General features: G+C 40.8%; 1 protein-coding gene across 1 annotated transcript in view; it reads left to right on the forward strand.

Moving 5' to 3' along the window:
• KIF13A (kinesin family member 13A) overlaps positions 1–13388 on the forward strand; it is a 105265-nt gene extending 91877 nt beyond the window's left edge. The window contains exons 33-40 of the mRNA XM_066558108.1: positions 295–447; positions 878–955; positions 1467–1517; positions 1992–2103; positions 3048–3199; positions 3767–3850; positions 9180–10278; positions 11160–13388. Of these exons, the coding sequence (XP_066414205.1) occupies positions 295–447; positions 878–955; positions 1467–1517; positions 1992–2103; positions 3048–3199; positions 3767–3850; positions 9180–10278; positions 11160–11446 (2016 nt within the window). The 3' untranslated portion in view covers positions 11447–13388. The remainder of the gene's footprint in view (positions 1–294; positions 448–877; positions 956–1466; positions 1518–1991; positions 2104–3047; positions 3200–3766; positions 3851–9179; positions 10279–11159) is intronic.
• The last annotated feature ends 1075 nt before the right edge of the window (positions 13389–14463 follow it).

Genomic DNA, 14463 nt, shown 5'->3' on the forward strand with positions numbered 1-14463 from the left:
GCCTAGGAAGTTGTCATTAGTTGAGCCTTTACATAGACAATTTCAGGTTATATATGCATTTTTTCTAGAAGTGATTTACTACAGCAAATGCTCAAAACTTCTCCTAAGCTTGATCTCTTCAGCATCATTTACATCTCTATGGAACAACCCTGGATCATTTATTGTAATTAGGTTCGCTGGTTAAGTTTAAGATGCCAAATTCAAATTAATTTCTGCATTGAACTGGTCAAAAAAGTGAGCTAAAACAATTGACTTTCCTTTTTGAAACCTTGAATGGTGTAACTTGTACTTTAGGCTACAGAAGAAATTGAGGATCGTGAGACCTTAGCACTGATGGCTGCAAGGAGTGAGAACGAGGGCACATCCGATGGCGAAACCTACATTGAGAAATACACACGTGGTGTGCTGCAAGTGGAGAACATTCTGAGCCTTGAACGGCTAAGACAGGCAAGGAAAATGCATTTCTTGCAATCTTTGCACTGGGTTATGAGAATTCCAGAGGAGATTATGAGAATTCAAGAGAAGATGACCGATCTTTTAAAAATACTGTGTGGCTTTTTTTGTTTCAGTTGGGTTTTTTTCAGAGATCATTGGACAGATAGATGTAAGATGAAGTTCTGTGAAGTACAAGTTTCCAGGGGTGGTGGATGTAGTAACAAAAGTTGGCAACGATGTAGTACTCAGAACCTGAACAAGCAAAGGCCAAAGAATGAATTTCAGACAGAAGCTTCGGTGGTTGTGTGTGCAAATTAAGATTTGTGAATGCAAGCCCTGATTGCTTCTGTTAGCTACACTGAAAAAAAGTCCCTATCCTGCTTGCTCAGTTCTCCTGAAGAGACCATGGCATTGCTGTTAGTGTTTTGTTCTCTTTTCACAGGCAGTCACTGTCAAAGAGGCTCTCTCCACCAAAGCCAGGAACATCCGCAGGAGCATCAGCACTCCGAATGTGCACAATGTAAGGAACCTTCATCATTAGCATGGATGGGGCAGGGGCTGCTGTCGTGTGCTGATGTAATGCTTGCACAAGGAGATATGGTAATGATTACTCTGTGCTGGGACTAACCAGCCTGCGGGGAAGTGGACATGAAGTGAAATCCCATCCCCAAAATTGTCTGTCCTAGGAGATAACAAAGTTATCAGGAAAGAGGGAGGGGTGGTTGGAACTCTTCTCCTTTTACAAGGATATCCATTTGGGAAGTAGTTCAGGATGACAACTGCCCTGATTCAGATTACTCTTACCTCCAAATCCCTTTAACTTTTTTCATGGTATAAGGGGTAGTCTCCATTTTATGTGTTCTCTCACTCACTCATACAGCAGAAATGTAGATGTCTTTATACATAATCTGGTCTGAAAAGAGGAAGCAAAACAGTTATTAGGACTAAATGACCATAGTGTTTCCTCAAGGTATTACATCTCACAAATAAGGGGTAGGCATTTTGTCATTCTGTCTGTTGGTGTTCCATAGGTGTCCTCCTGTAGTCGACTGGATCTTTCTGCCTGCGATGAAGATGACAAGGTAGGGAAACGTAGCAACAAACAGCTCACATTCCCAGATTTCCCACCCCCACCAGAAGCAAGATGTGTTTGAGAACTGGTGGGGAAAAAAAAGGAAAATAGAAATAGTATTTTCCTTTAATAGCATTGAAAGCAGTTGATTTACATAATGTATCTTTGAAGTTCTGCACCCATTACCCATATAATTTTGCATTAAACCTTATTGTCCTTCTCAGCCCTTCATATAAGAATTATATAAACTGATATGTAAGAAACAGAAAGAGCGAAACTTTAACTACTTCTCTGACCAGCTAATTGCCTTTAAAACAATGCATTTCTGTGTGATAGGAAAATTGTCTGAAGTCAGTAATTGACATACCTTTGGTTTGTGAGGTTTGGTTGACTCTTAAAAAAAACCACCTGAGTTTACCTATTGATTTTTTCCACATTTGCCTGCATCATCATAATACAGATTTATGTATTTTTATTTTTTTAGGGTTGGTCTGAAAGTCACCTAGATATATCTGACTGTTGTTCCAGTTATCAAGATGTATCATGCTATGGTACTTTACCCAGGGAGTCACCTCGCAAGAGCAAAGATGGCAGTGGTGAGATTTCATACATGTAATGACAGCACTGGTGGATTCTTATTTACTGCATTAAACTGAAAGTTAAATTCCCAGTGCTCTTTTCCTAATAAATGTGTTACTCAGCTTCTACTTAAAGAACTAAACATACCCTGGAAATAGGGGAGAAAAGGAGAAATGCATAAGACATCCAGGAAAGGGGGTAAAAGAGGTGGGCAGAATGTGCTAAATATAAATCAAAACTGTAGAAGAAAAAAAAAAAGAAAAAATCCCACCCAAAACAAAACACTGCACATAGACACACAAAAGAACAAAATGCAGCTGCTGTTATTTTATGAATTTAAAGATGAAGATGCTTTTTTTTAAAGCGGGAAGTGTCCTTAGACAGGTTCTTTACATGATATGTGGATATTGTCTGTGCCTCCCTGTCAGTGTGTCACAAGTGCCTTGTTTCCTTCAGGTCACATTGAACAGGCAGTGGAGGTAGAAATACTGCTGCAATAAAGTGGGACTGGGGGTTTATTCATTGCTTCCTTGCTTATAATTTCCTTTTTGATCATGCTGCCTGTTCTGGATGGCTGGTTTTGTTACAGGGCAGATTTGCAGTCTTGTGGGCAGAGGTCAGGTCAGACACAGGAAGCAAAGAGCTTCTCAGTTCTGTTTTCAAGGACACTTCCCACTGCTTTTATGACCAAGATGAAAAGGAGAAATGTTGGAGCCTCAGAATGGAAGGGGCAGATACTGCTGTTCTCTGCTTTCCTTCTGTTTCCAGATTTCTCTGAGGATCTCACAGAGCTGTGCATTATTTCATGCCTAGGCCAGTGGTTAAATTCTTAAATACTGAGATTTTTCTGTAGCCAGCAACTTTGACAATTGCATGGCTTTACCTTCAGTTGTTTTGAAATATGATCTTGCAGTCAGGATATGAAGAACTGAAATACACTTTTTTTTGCTTTTTTACCTAGGTGTTGTAGCAGAGAATTCCCATGCTTTAATGGCCAGCCCTTTTAAAGCATTTTCTCCCCAGCCACCAAAGTTTTTCAAGCCCTTAATGCCAGTGAAAGAGGAACATAAAAGGAAGACCCCACTTGAAAGCCGACCTCTACTTAGTCAAGAGGTAATCTTTGAAAACCACCTGCTTTTTTATAGGAGATGGAGTGATTTTGTGTACTTGGCAAATCATTTGCATCTGTTGCAACAGAATTTTGTAATTCTCTGGTAAAAGTATTCAGGTCACTCTTTATATCTGGTGGAGTTTTGCTTTTTGGAGTTTTGTTTTTTACCTGAATACAGGGTTTGTGGATTTTGGGGTTTTTTTACTTCTTGGTATATATTCTCCATTACAGGATACTTCTATTTTAAAGTAGCAGTAACTACTTTACTACCTTTACACTTTTTTTTTTTTATTCTTCAGTAAGATGTTGGTGTGGTTTTTTTAATAGATGAAATGTAATTCTGTGAAACTGTTCTGGGGTGGCTATAATTCGGGCCTTTATTTCTACCTTCAAACTCTGGGAAGAGTGCATGAGTTCCCCTACCCATTAACTTGAATTTTGATGTCTGTATGGCCAGCATGGGTGTTTCACCTTCATCACATTTTCACACCTTTCTGACTTGACACCCAGTTAGCACCGTGGTCAGAACTGTGGTTTGTGTGATGTGTTGTGTGTCTCAACCTTTGCAGAGCATGCCTCCATCTCAGGTGCACTGTGCTGACTGTGCTGTGCCTGCAGGAAGCAGGGCCAGCAGCATGCCTGAGGAGAAGATTGTAAGTTTTGTACCACTTTCTGTCTCAAGGCCTGGTGGTGGGCTTGAGACACTCATGCTACTCCAGCAGGAAAAAGTAGTTGTGAGGTGGAAATAACCACTTGTGACTGGTTGTAGGTTATGGTTGTAACAGTTGCTTGCCTGGCTTGCAAATGCATTCTGTCATTGGAACTAACTCTGCTGGGGTTTGGTGTTCTGTTTTTGTTTTGTTTTGGGTTTTAATGTTTATGTGTCATATGTCTTGTGGGGTGGGGGGAGAGGGGAGGCTGTAGCATTTACAGGGCACAAATGATCAAGTAAAGGATGGGTTAGTGAGCCGTGCTGTTGTCACTCTAATATACCTTGTATGTTGCCTAGATTTTGTGACTATACCCCAGAGTAAATGGAATGATCCCATTTGGTGTAAGTAACCGTGCATTTAGGTGTGGGTACACTATAAAAGCTTATCATTGCCTGACATGGAAGTAATATGACTAAAAAAAGATTGCCGCTCTTAATTAACCTGCAGCCTGTCTTCATCATAATTCAGGTGGAAATTGAGGTGGAGGGCTTTTGTTTTAATCTTCACTTGCTAAATCCTTTTCTCACTGCTGCTTCAATAAAAGATGTATCATTTCTGCTGTATGATGGTTTTGGTTTTGGGGCTGTGGAACATGGCTGCAAATGCTTTAATCAGAGCTTTAGATTTAAAATTCAGAACCTTCAAATTATTTCCTGTAAGTCCTATGGGACATTCTTCCACAAAATTCCAGTGATGGGTTCTTCTATTCAGCAGTTATCTTCATTCCTACCATATAGCCAAGCCATTAAAAAACCTGTTCTGGATTTCTAATGCTGTTTTGTCAGTTGTTAGGTGAAAGTATCCTGAGTGATCTGCTGTATCTATTTGAAGCTTGGCTGCTGGGTTTGGGTGGCAGCTGTTTTATTCTTGATCATGTTAATTTTCCATAAGGTAGCTGACGTGCTGACTTGCACTGAGTCACTGATACAAATAGCATGAAGGCATTCGGAAGAAAAAAATCTTCTAGTGGGTTGAAAAAACATCCCTTAGAAAATAAATTGTTACAAAACTTTCCATAGCAACTTGAGGGCAGTTCTAATCCCTGGAGTGAAAACAAAGTCCCACCCCATGCATGCCCTGAATTAACCCAGGCACTGCCTGTGCTGTTTTCCACAGATACACAGAAGCTTTCAGAGCTAGGAAAGGGCAACATCCTGCCACCAGGCTTTGCCAGCTAGAAGGGAACTAATTCACTGAACACTGTAAACCTGCTGTAGCCAACAGGACCATAGAAATATGTGTTCTTTCAGTTCTCAGCTGCTTAACTCCTACTGACTTCTCCTTTGTATCAACACGGCTTTTTGTTTGGTTGCATAGGAAGTCAGATCAAGGGAACTGATCCACCCAGCTGATGGCTTGACTACCATGGAGTTTTTCATTTGGATCTAGTCCTCTGTCTGATGGCTTTTTAGACCCTTGAAGGTCCTGGGGAGACAGGCAAGAAGGAGCATCTGCTAGTGGGGAGGAGGTTGACAAAGCTACTTTGTGTAGCCCAGACAGCCTAGGGGCTGTTGTGTTTAGCAAGTGATGCTTCTAGGGGTTTTATTGCTTTAGGAAAGAAGCCTTTGTTGGATGTAGGCTTCCCAGGCTACCCCATTTTTCAGAGCTGCAGTGAGTCCTATATTTTAACTAGGCTGAAGTATTCCAATATTCAAAACACATCTGCCAAAGGAAGGGGGGAAAAAAAGGAAGTTAACAAAAAATATTTTTATTCAGTTGGCCTGAAATAGAGCATTCAACCTGAAATTTCAGAGAGTAGTTACACATGCTTGATATTGCAGCTGTATCAAAACAGCATGATATATATAGGGGCCTGTTCTCTATAATATAGGAATACAGTGACTTTTGTTAAGGTCAGATTAAATGTTCTCATATTAAGTGTATTTAAATACTGCCAGTAATTAACATATTTAAGAGAGGGTTTGCTAAGAGGAAGCCCTTCTAGCAGGCAATAAAAATTGAGGCACCTGTGGTGCAACCACTAGATAAGTATTACTGATTTTTAAATTAGTAAAATGGGAACTAACTTGTTGAGGTTACTCGAGAGATGTAATTTAGGGATTTGAAAATGCAGATGCAAAACAGGTGTAGGGAAGCTGCTCTGTGCTCTTGCTTATTTTGCTTCTTTACTGCTAGAACTTGATGTATAGTCTTGTCTCATTAGTTCTTGCTGCCGTGATCTTTCTGTTACCAGTTCTTAAATCTGCTTTTCATTATAGTCATTCTGTTACATCCCAGGGAAGTTGCTGAAATTTCTTGACCAGTTTTTCAAAGATTTTATCTTTATTTATACCAATAGCCTGAGCTGTACAAGGCACCTTCTTTCTTTACGCCCCCCCCCCCCATCTCACATCCACATAAATTTGAAAAACTCTGAAATTGCTTTGTTTCTGGAATTTCCCAATCAGAAAACTTAAGATAAGCTCTGAAAGGAAATATGTCTTGTCCCCACCAGGGGCATCTTTTTGTTTGTCACAAGGTGGTGTCTCCTCACCTATTCACAGCATTCCTCATAGCCCATGTTCTAGTAAGAAGTCTGGTTCTCTGTAGCTGAGCTTTTGTACTTATGATGACAGATAATCCTGAAATTGCACATGACTGTCACTGTGGTTACTTGTTTGGCCTTTCCTCATAGTTCACCAGTGTCTGTATGTCTGTAGAGCCATTTCTCAGTTACAGCCTCTTATCCAGTCTGATTCTGAACAGGGACCACCACCAAGGTGGAGTTTTTTCAGTCAAATGAGGAATCTTGCAAGTTCCAAAGGAGAAACAAAGAACTCTTATAAAAATACGTTTTGATCTCAAGGGGACATTTAGCTATTATCAACTAGCAATACTTTCTTAATTAAATGTTTATTAGTTTGGAGTTCATATATAATCTTCAACTTTATAAAGTATATTTGATAAACTCTTAGTTTTTAATGTTTAACAAAAACAAACCCAAACTATAAGGTTCAGCACAGAACAAAACTTAGTTTTGCACAAATAAAATTGGTAAAAGGGAAGAAGTAAGCAGAATGATTGAGAAAACATCCCTCAGAGATGAGCAACTGGTATCCTGCAATATGCAAAAAAGATGCTTTGCATAAGGCTTTAGTGCTTGGAAGGATATTTGTAGTCTCAATAGAGCAGGTATTAATTTGTTCCTTTACTTCTAAAGGAGCTGTGGATTTCAGATGTAAGTAGCAAGATTTTCAACAGTATAAATAATACTCAGTAGTTTTACATTACGTTTTATAACACTATTGCTCCTCTTCAGAGAAATAAATAATTGCAAATGAAAGCCTTCATCCAAATTCTGTATGAAATACTCTGGAAGAGTGCAATGAAAATTTGAAAGCAAAGGATACCAAGCCTTTACTTGATCAAATAATAATCTGAAATGTGGTTGGATTTGTCAGATATATTTAGACAAGTAGAGACATCCTGTTGAGATACTGATAGCTGTGCTAACAAAAAAATAATATTATTGAAAATCTTGAGTCATCTTAAGAGGCCATTTTGCATGGGCAATACTGAATTATATTTGCTATGAGTTTGAACATGGTAAGAATGGACATGAGACCTTGTTACAGATAAGGACCATCTGACAAATGGGGAGAGGCTGGAATATGGAGCTGTTCAGCCTTCAGGAGACCAGTCACAGGGGCATCTTACCAATATATAAAAACACCCGATGGGCCGAGGCAGACTCTTCTCAGCAGTGTCCAGTGACAGGACATGAGGCAAATCCAAACACATGAGATTCCATCTGACCACAACAAGATGGAACAAGAAAACACTTTTTCTACTGTGGGGGGGGGGGGGGGGGGGTGGTGAAAAACTGGAATCAGTTGTGCTGGAAGGTTGTAGAGATCTCAAAACCCACCCAATTGGACCCTGTGTTGGACAACCTGCTCTGGCTGACCCAGCTTGAGCAGAGGGAGATTGGGCTAATTGACCTCAAGAGGTGCCTTCCAGTCCAAACAATTCTGTGATTATTCTGACATGGGCAAACTGAGCAAATCTGTTCCCTGTCTGGGCATTTGAAGTTTTGTTATACAAAGTTATTTGAGCAGTCTTGGCTACTTTGAAGTGAGGAAACATTTTCAAGAGGATGTTTAAACTGATGTGTTGGTACCCTGTGGTCATCTGGTTAACTGTTCTGCTTTTCCTTTGACATTGGTGAATCACAGCAGGTGTCTGAAAGCATCCAGGCACTTCAGATATCACACAGGATCTGCCTTGATCAGCATTTGAAATCTGTGATGCAGATAAAGGAACTGAGAAACAATGGGTGCTACAGTTTCTTTGAAGGACATCAGCCTTTTTTATTTTTCCTAAAAGACAGTTATTTGTACTAGAAATTTCCTGTAAACTAACCATTTTTACTATATATGTGTGTGTATACATACACCTATTTTTATACCTGCATATATATGTGTAAATGAAGACATATTTGTATATAATGAAGGAAGTACTTAAAGAAGCACCCATGTAGAGTCCTGCCTGCAGTATTTTATCTTGGGGGAGCAGCCCTACCATGTTGCCAGATTCAGATTCATCTTTACAGACTGAAGTTCTCAGCTTCATATGGACTCTGTGAAAGCCACATCTGTGGTCTGGCCATGGTGCATCCCCACACATCAGAGAGGCACCTCCAAATTCTGCTAGGATGATTAGTGTCAATTATTGCCCTCCAAACACGTACATGTGTACAATGCTTCCTTGAAGATTTGCTGTAATATTTGATCTTTCTGCTTCTATAGTCAAACATCCTGAACAAATTCAGCTGTGATAGCCAGGGGTAAGCAAAATTATTTAGCCTTGCTGATATCAGGTTAATAGAAGATCCCACTGTGCAAAGTTTTTAATAATCCCAAAGTTTTAAATAACCTGTATTGCAGCAGGAACTCTTTAAGGCCTTTACCATTCATATTTGTGTTTATCTTGTTAGGTAGTGAATTAACTCTATAAAATACCTTCAGTAGGTTTAATTAGTCTAAATCATGGGGAAAAAAGTTTGTGTATGAAAATATGTAACTTTCCTTTTATTGGTTTATATTTTCTGAACTATTTAGAATTTATTTTCTAAAAATTGAATAGCTCAGAGTAGATAGGATATGTTCCCAGCAGCTCTTTTCAATGGTGTCTTCCATTCTTCAGAATAAAGAATATTAAAGGTACATGTTTCTCCATGCTCAGAAAGGAAAAAATCAAGGATGGTTAGTTTATTTTGGAAACCTCACTGTCACAGGTTCCTAATCCTAATTCCTCTTCTCATTTGTAGGACTCTGAGGAGGAAGACAGTGAGTTGGAGGCCATAAATAAGAAACTGATAAGTCCACAAAGTTTTCAAAATTTCCGGCCTTATGTACCGGAGGAGTTTGCTGACTTCAGTATTTACAATGCCAGCCTGGAGAACAGGGAGTGGTTTTCCTCTAAATCAGACTTCATGAGCTCACGTGTTCTTGAGAAAGAGGTGTCCCGCAGTCCCACCACTAGCAGCATCACTAGTGGCTACTTTTCCCACAGTGCCTCTAACGCCACCCTGTCTGACATGCTTGTTCCCTGTAGTGATAGCACAGACCAGCTAGCCAGTCACCCCAAGGAGCTGGACTCCACTGATCCCTTGGGATCATCCCTTGCACATGATTTAAGATCTTCCTTAAACAAGGAATGTCGAGAGTCAGAAAAGGAGTTAGCAAGAGAGAAGTTACCTGCGGTACCACTGAAAGAAAACAGTGCCTTAACAGAGCAAGTACCACTGTCACTCAGTGCCACTGACAGAGACTCTCAGCAGTTACCCAGAGCTGGATCCCTCTCAGCCCTAAGTTCCTTGGATGGGAAAAACACCATCGAATTTTCAGCACGCGAGGTGATAGTGGAGCACACAATGGACATTCTGGAAGATCACTCCTTTACTGAGTTCATGGGTGTTGAAGATGGGAAGGACTTTGACCATTCAACAGTTCCACAGTCGTGTTCCCTTCTGTCCTCTAATGGAGTGAGTGCCTCGGAGTCACCCCAGGGCCCTGGCAAGGGGCAGAGCCTGTGCCCGGGCCAGCAGAGCTCTGCAGCAGCAGCAGGTGACAGCTGGCTTGTGGATGCTGGGGAAAGCCCTTTTTGTTCTGGACTGCTGAAAGACTCTTCAGACCCTGAGATTTACCCCGACACTTCCATGGATGATTTTATTACAAAGGACCACTTGGATGGTTCGGACTGTGAAGAAGGTGCTTCTGCAGATCCAGCCCACGTCTTGCCCAGCTGGGTGGCCGTGGGCGAGCAAGTCTGTGTTGGAAGTAATAAGATGGGCACAGTGAGATACGTTGGAACGGTGGACTTTTCAGCTGGAATCTGGGTTGGCGTTGAACTCAATGTTCAGCTGGGTAAGACTAAATGTGTTCTGGGTTATCTATGCAGCTAGTGTGATCAATTTTTAAAGTCACAGTACAATCATTCTGTCCAGTTCAGTCCTGGGACGTACTTCCCGTTTCCTGAAGCTTGGTATCTAATATATCCAATCATCAGCTTTCTGGTTATAGGGATGCTCTGATCCACTCTTAACTGTCTGAAAGCCCTGCTTTTGCATGTTGTGGTAGTTCCCTGTTGGTACTCATCTGTTTTTACAAGTCAGAGAAACAAGCAAAACCTAAAGTTGACATATTATTTTTAAATCATTGCGTACACGTTCATGAACAGTATTAACAGTGTGCTTCACTTGTTAGTGAAGCACACTGACAGATAGGTTTGGTGTCAGTGGCTTTTAGAGATGTATTGTTGTTTTCCACTGGGGAAAGATGAATTCCAGAGCACAGGTTTTCTGTTACTTCAGAGGGGTCGGAAAAAGTCAGTGCTCTGCAAGTGTTAAGAAACTTCTATAGAAATGCTTCAGGTAATTTAAAAATACGTTTTTAGTAGTTTAACAGGTAACATCACTTACGCCAGAAGTTTGTCTCCAGCTAAATTTTAAGCTTTGCAAGCAATTGGTTTTGAGGACAGTTTATTTTGCAAAATGAACACAAGTTTGGCTTTTTAAACTGTTAGTTAACGAAGCAATATTTTAGAAAATCATCTTTTTGGTCACATTATAAGCCCTTCCTTCCAAGTTTGTTCTCCCTAGTGTATGGCGAGCATCTGGCTCTGTCACTCAGCAGGAACAATCTTGACTATTTGACAGATAACCAAAGCTGTTCACACTTCAGCGCCTCAATTGTATGTGCTAATGGCAGCACCAGCATTTAATCCTGTGCATTTCTTTCCATTGAAGGGAAGCACGATGGAATTGTGAAAGGCAGAGAGTACTTCCACTGCAAACCACGGCACGGTGTTTTCGTTCGTCCTGGGCGCCTCAGCAAAGCACCAGCTCCCACAAGGAAATGGAATAGCACTTCCCGGTCTCAGGCATCTTCCACTTCAGAGAAACGGAAGAGTTCTGTGCTTCAAGGCTCATCAGCCACTCCCAAGACAGGAGGAGACGTCCTCTGCCATTCAGGAGATGCAGCAGCTTCTGCTTTTTCTAGGAAACAGGAAAACAGGAAATCTTGGATTAACTAAACTGCAGTATTTTTGCACTTACTACACACATCACTGTGTAGAAAACTCTACGGATTTTTGAAGCTATTGTACATTTTAACCTGTCCATATGGAATGTGTATTCTCTAGAGTCCTTGACTTAATGCTCTAATTTTTTACAAATAATATATATATTATATATATATGAATGTGTATCTATAGTTTGTCTGCCAGTGGGCAGATGCGGCTGCACACTAAAACACAGTTAAAGCTGGTTGTAGATAACTGAGGTACTGGACTATTTGTTATGCAACAACTTGGGAGCTATATTTTAAACAACAAAAGATATTTTATTGAGGAAAAACCAGGATGTGAATCCGTATTCTTTAAAAAAAACCCAACCGCTGTTCTTAATTACCAAAGAACTTGTTTTAGACTGACTTATTTACTGTTTATATCTTTCTATTGTAAATGTTTTAACTGGTAACTTGGTGCCATGTTCCTTTCAGTCACTGGGCACCGTGCAGCCTTCCGTGTTTAAGCACACTGAAATATCCAGCTGCTTCATATGTATTGTCTTCCTTGAGGCCTGCCACTGTGCTGACTTGGCATGGGAATGACTGATGATGCCTGAAGCTATGAGTCTGGCATTTCACATGTTAGTAAAAGCCAGCTGGGCAGTTTGACTGCAGAAACAGTATTACTGCAAGGGTGTGAGAGGACAACATTCTGGTTTTTTTTTAGGGGGTTTTGGGTTTTTTTGGGTGCGGGGTGGGGAGAAATGGGAAATAAAGAAGCAGTAAATGGATCATGACTGCAAACTTTGCACTTGTTACTTGCTGGTTTATTATCAAGATGAAATAGAACCTGCTAAAGTAATTTTAATCTGTAAAGTTTATTTTAATAATGGGAATGATGGAGGGATTTATGTCTGGTGCTCATGAATTCCTAAGAAGGTTGTTCCACATGTAGATACTGTAGATGCCTGTACAAGTGTTCTGGATATTTGTAAAGCAACATGGTAAAAATGAGTGAAGTGAATGGCCTGCTGTATCTTTTCTTTGTTCCTTAGCAAGTGGATGATTGAGATACCTGGGACCTTACTGAAAAGCTGCTGTTCTTTCTTTGATTGTTGTGTACAGTAAGCGGACTCTCGTATTTTACTATTTACTGTAAAGAACTGTAATTTATATACTGCCATACTGTATTTAATTGGTGCAGACCTGTTGTGTGTTAGAATACAGACTGTTTACTTGGGATTTAAAAAAAATGTTTTCCTGTGTTTGGTACAATTACGCTTCATGCTCAAAGAGGGAGCTGTTTCTAGCTGGTGCTGCTCAGATGCAAAGGACGTGGTAAAAATGCTGAAGGATAGTGTGACTGGAGTGGACGACTAGATGGTATGAACCCATCTTACCAATAATGAGTCTCAGAGGAGAATAGCAGCCCCTGTGGATACACATTCCTCACCTTCTGCTTTCCCTCTCAGGGGAGGGAGTGAAGCCAGGAAACTCCTGCCAGAGAACAGAAACCTGTGGGTCAAGGGGAGATGGGACAAGTTCCTGGAAGACAGACAAGAGAGGATCATTGCTAAATATATAAAGGCCTCAGCTGCTGGCAGCTGGGAGGGCAGTGTGCTGGAGAAGGCAGTGAAAGGAGAGATTGTGAAGTGCAGTGCACTTGCCCTTGCCATGGCTTTTGTCCCTTCTAAGACTGCAGGATTCTTAAGTGTCAATTGATTTTGAAATGTGTACCTTTGCAGAACAGTTCATGCTTCTGGTGTCCACAGTGAGTTGCTCTCACTGCATTAATGACACTGCTGCTGGAGGAAACTACTGTAGTACAAAAAGATTTTATGCAGAATTATTTTATCAGGCACAGATGATTGTGGAACACTGCAAGGTGTCAATGCCAAAATCCCCAGTGTCTTGAAGTTAAGTTTAGATGTCACTTTAATTTTTTAATAAACATTTTAGGAAATCTACTTACACATTGGCATTAACATATTTGTCCAGGACCAGTACAAACAATTTTGAAAATAAATGTGGCCGTTTTCTTATGGCACACATTCAGTAGTTACACCAGGTTAGCATCAGCCAGCATCAGCTGGGCTCTTCATTGTTTCAGACTGCTGAGAATACATAATGCATGATTGATTGTTTCAGAAACACTGGGACAATTGTGCTCTTGGAGTAGGTGATCTGTATATGCCAAAGAGACCAAAGGAAGCCAACCTTGTGTCCTTCTGTACCCATTTCACATAACCTATGCCACTGTGAGTTCTGTTGTTATTAAAAGACCTATACTTTTGCAAACCTTGCGCATTAACATGCCCTGCCCTGGGCTGGTGTAAAGTTAGAAGGAGCACAGCTAACGGGTGCAATGATGTGATAGGAAGATGAAAGCTCTTTGGCTGATGTGCTCCTCAAAACTCTAGTACATAAACAGAACTATTTTTTCCCTGTTAGCAATGTTAGATTAGGATTTTGCTGTCTTGAACTTTGGATTCGAAGTGGAAAAAAATTGTGGTGATAGTGCAACTGTGAATTGTTTTGGTTTTTTTTTAACTTTAACTAGCAGCTGCCTAGTAAGCACAGTGTACAGTCTCTGTAGCAAGATCTCAATTTTCAAAAAATCAAACACCAGTCATGATACTGAATAACATTATGCAGAGCCAGTCCCTCATTCAACAAACCTGCCATCCTGTTTGTTTTCCCAGTCTGCAAAGAATTAATGGATTTTGACATCAGGGTCATTAGAATGCTAAGTAATATCACGCTGGCTTTCACCTTGTTTTCTGAGTGTATGATGTGCTGTTTTTTCGAGCACGCTTGCCTTTACGGAGACACGGGGCGCTCAGGGAACAGCTGTGACAGCCCAGCAAGCACCAGCACAAGCGTTTAGTCAGCACCACTGACTAACAACAACATTCCCCCACCAAAGGCTTCCTTCGAGTTTGCAGCTGGAGGCAGAGTACGGAGTGCTGGTACTCTACACAATAACAAGTGCCATGGAGCAGGGTAACGAGGGAAAGGTCGGCTGCGAGCCCCTGGGAGCAG

The sequence above is a fragment of the Molothrus aeneus genome, chromosome 1, assembly GCF_037042795.1.
Source record: "Molothrus aeneus isolate 106 chromosome 1, BPBGC_Maene_1.0, whole genome shotgun sequence".
NCBI lineage: Eukaryota > Metazoa > Chordata > Aves > Passeriformes > Icteridae > Molothrus > Molothrus aeneus.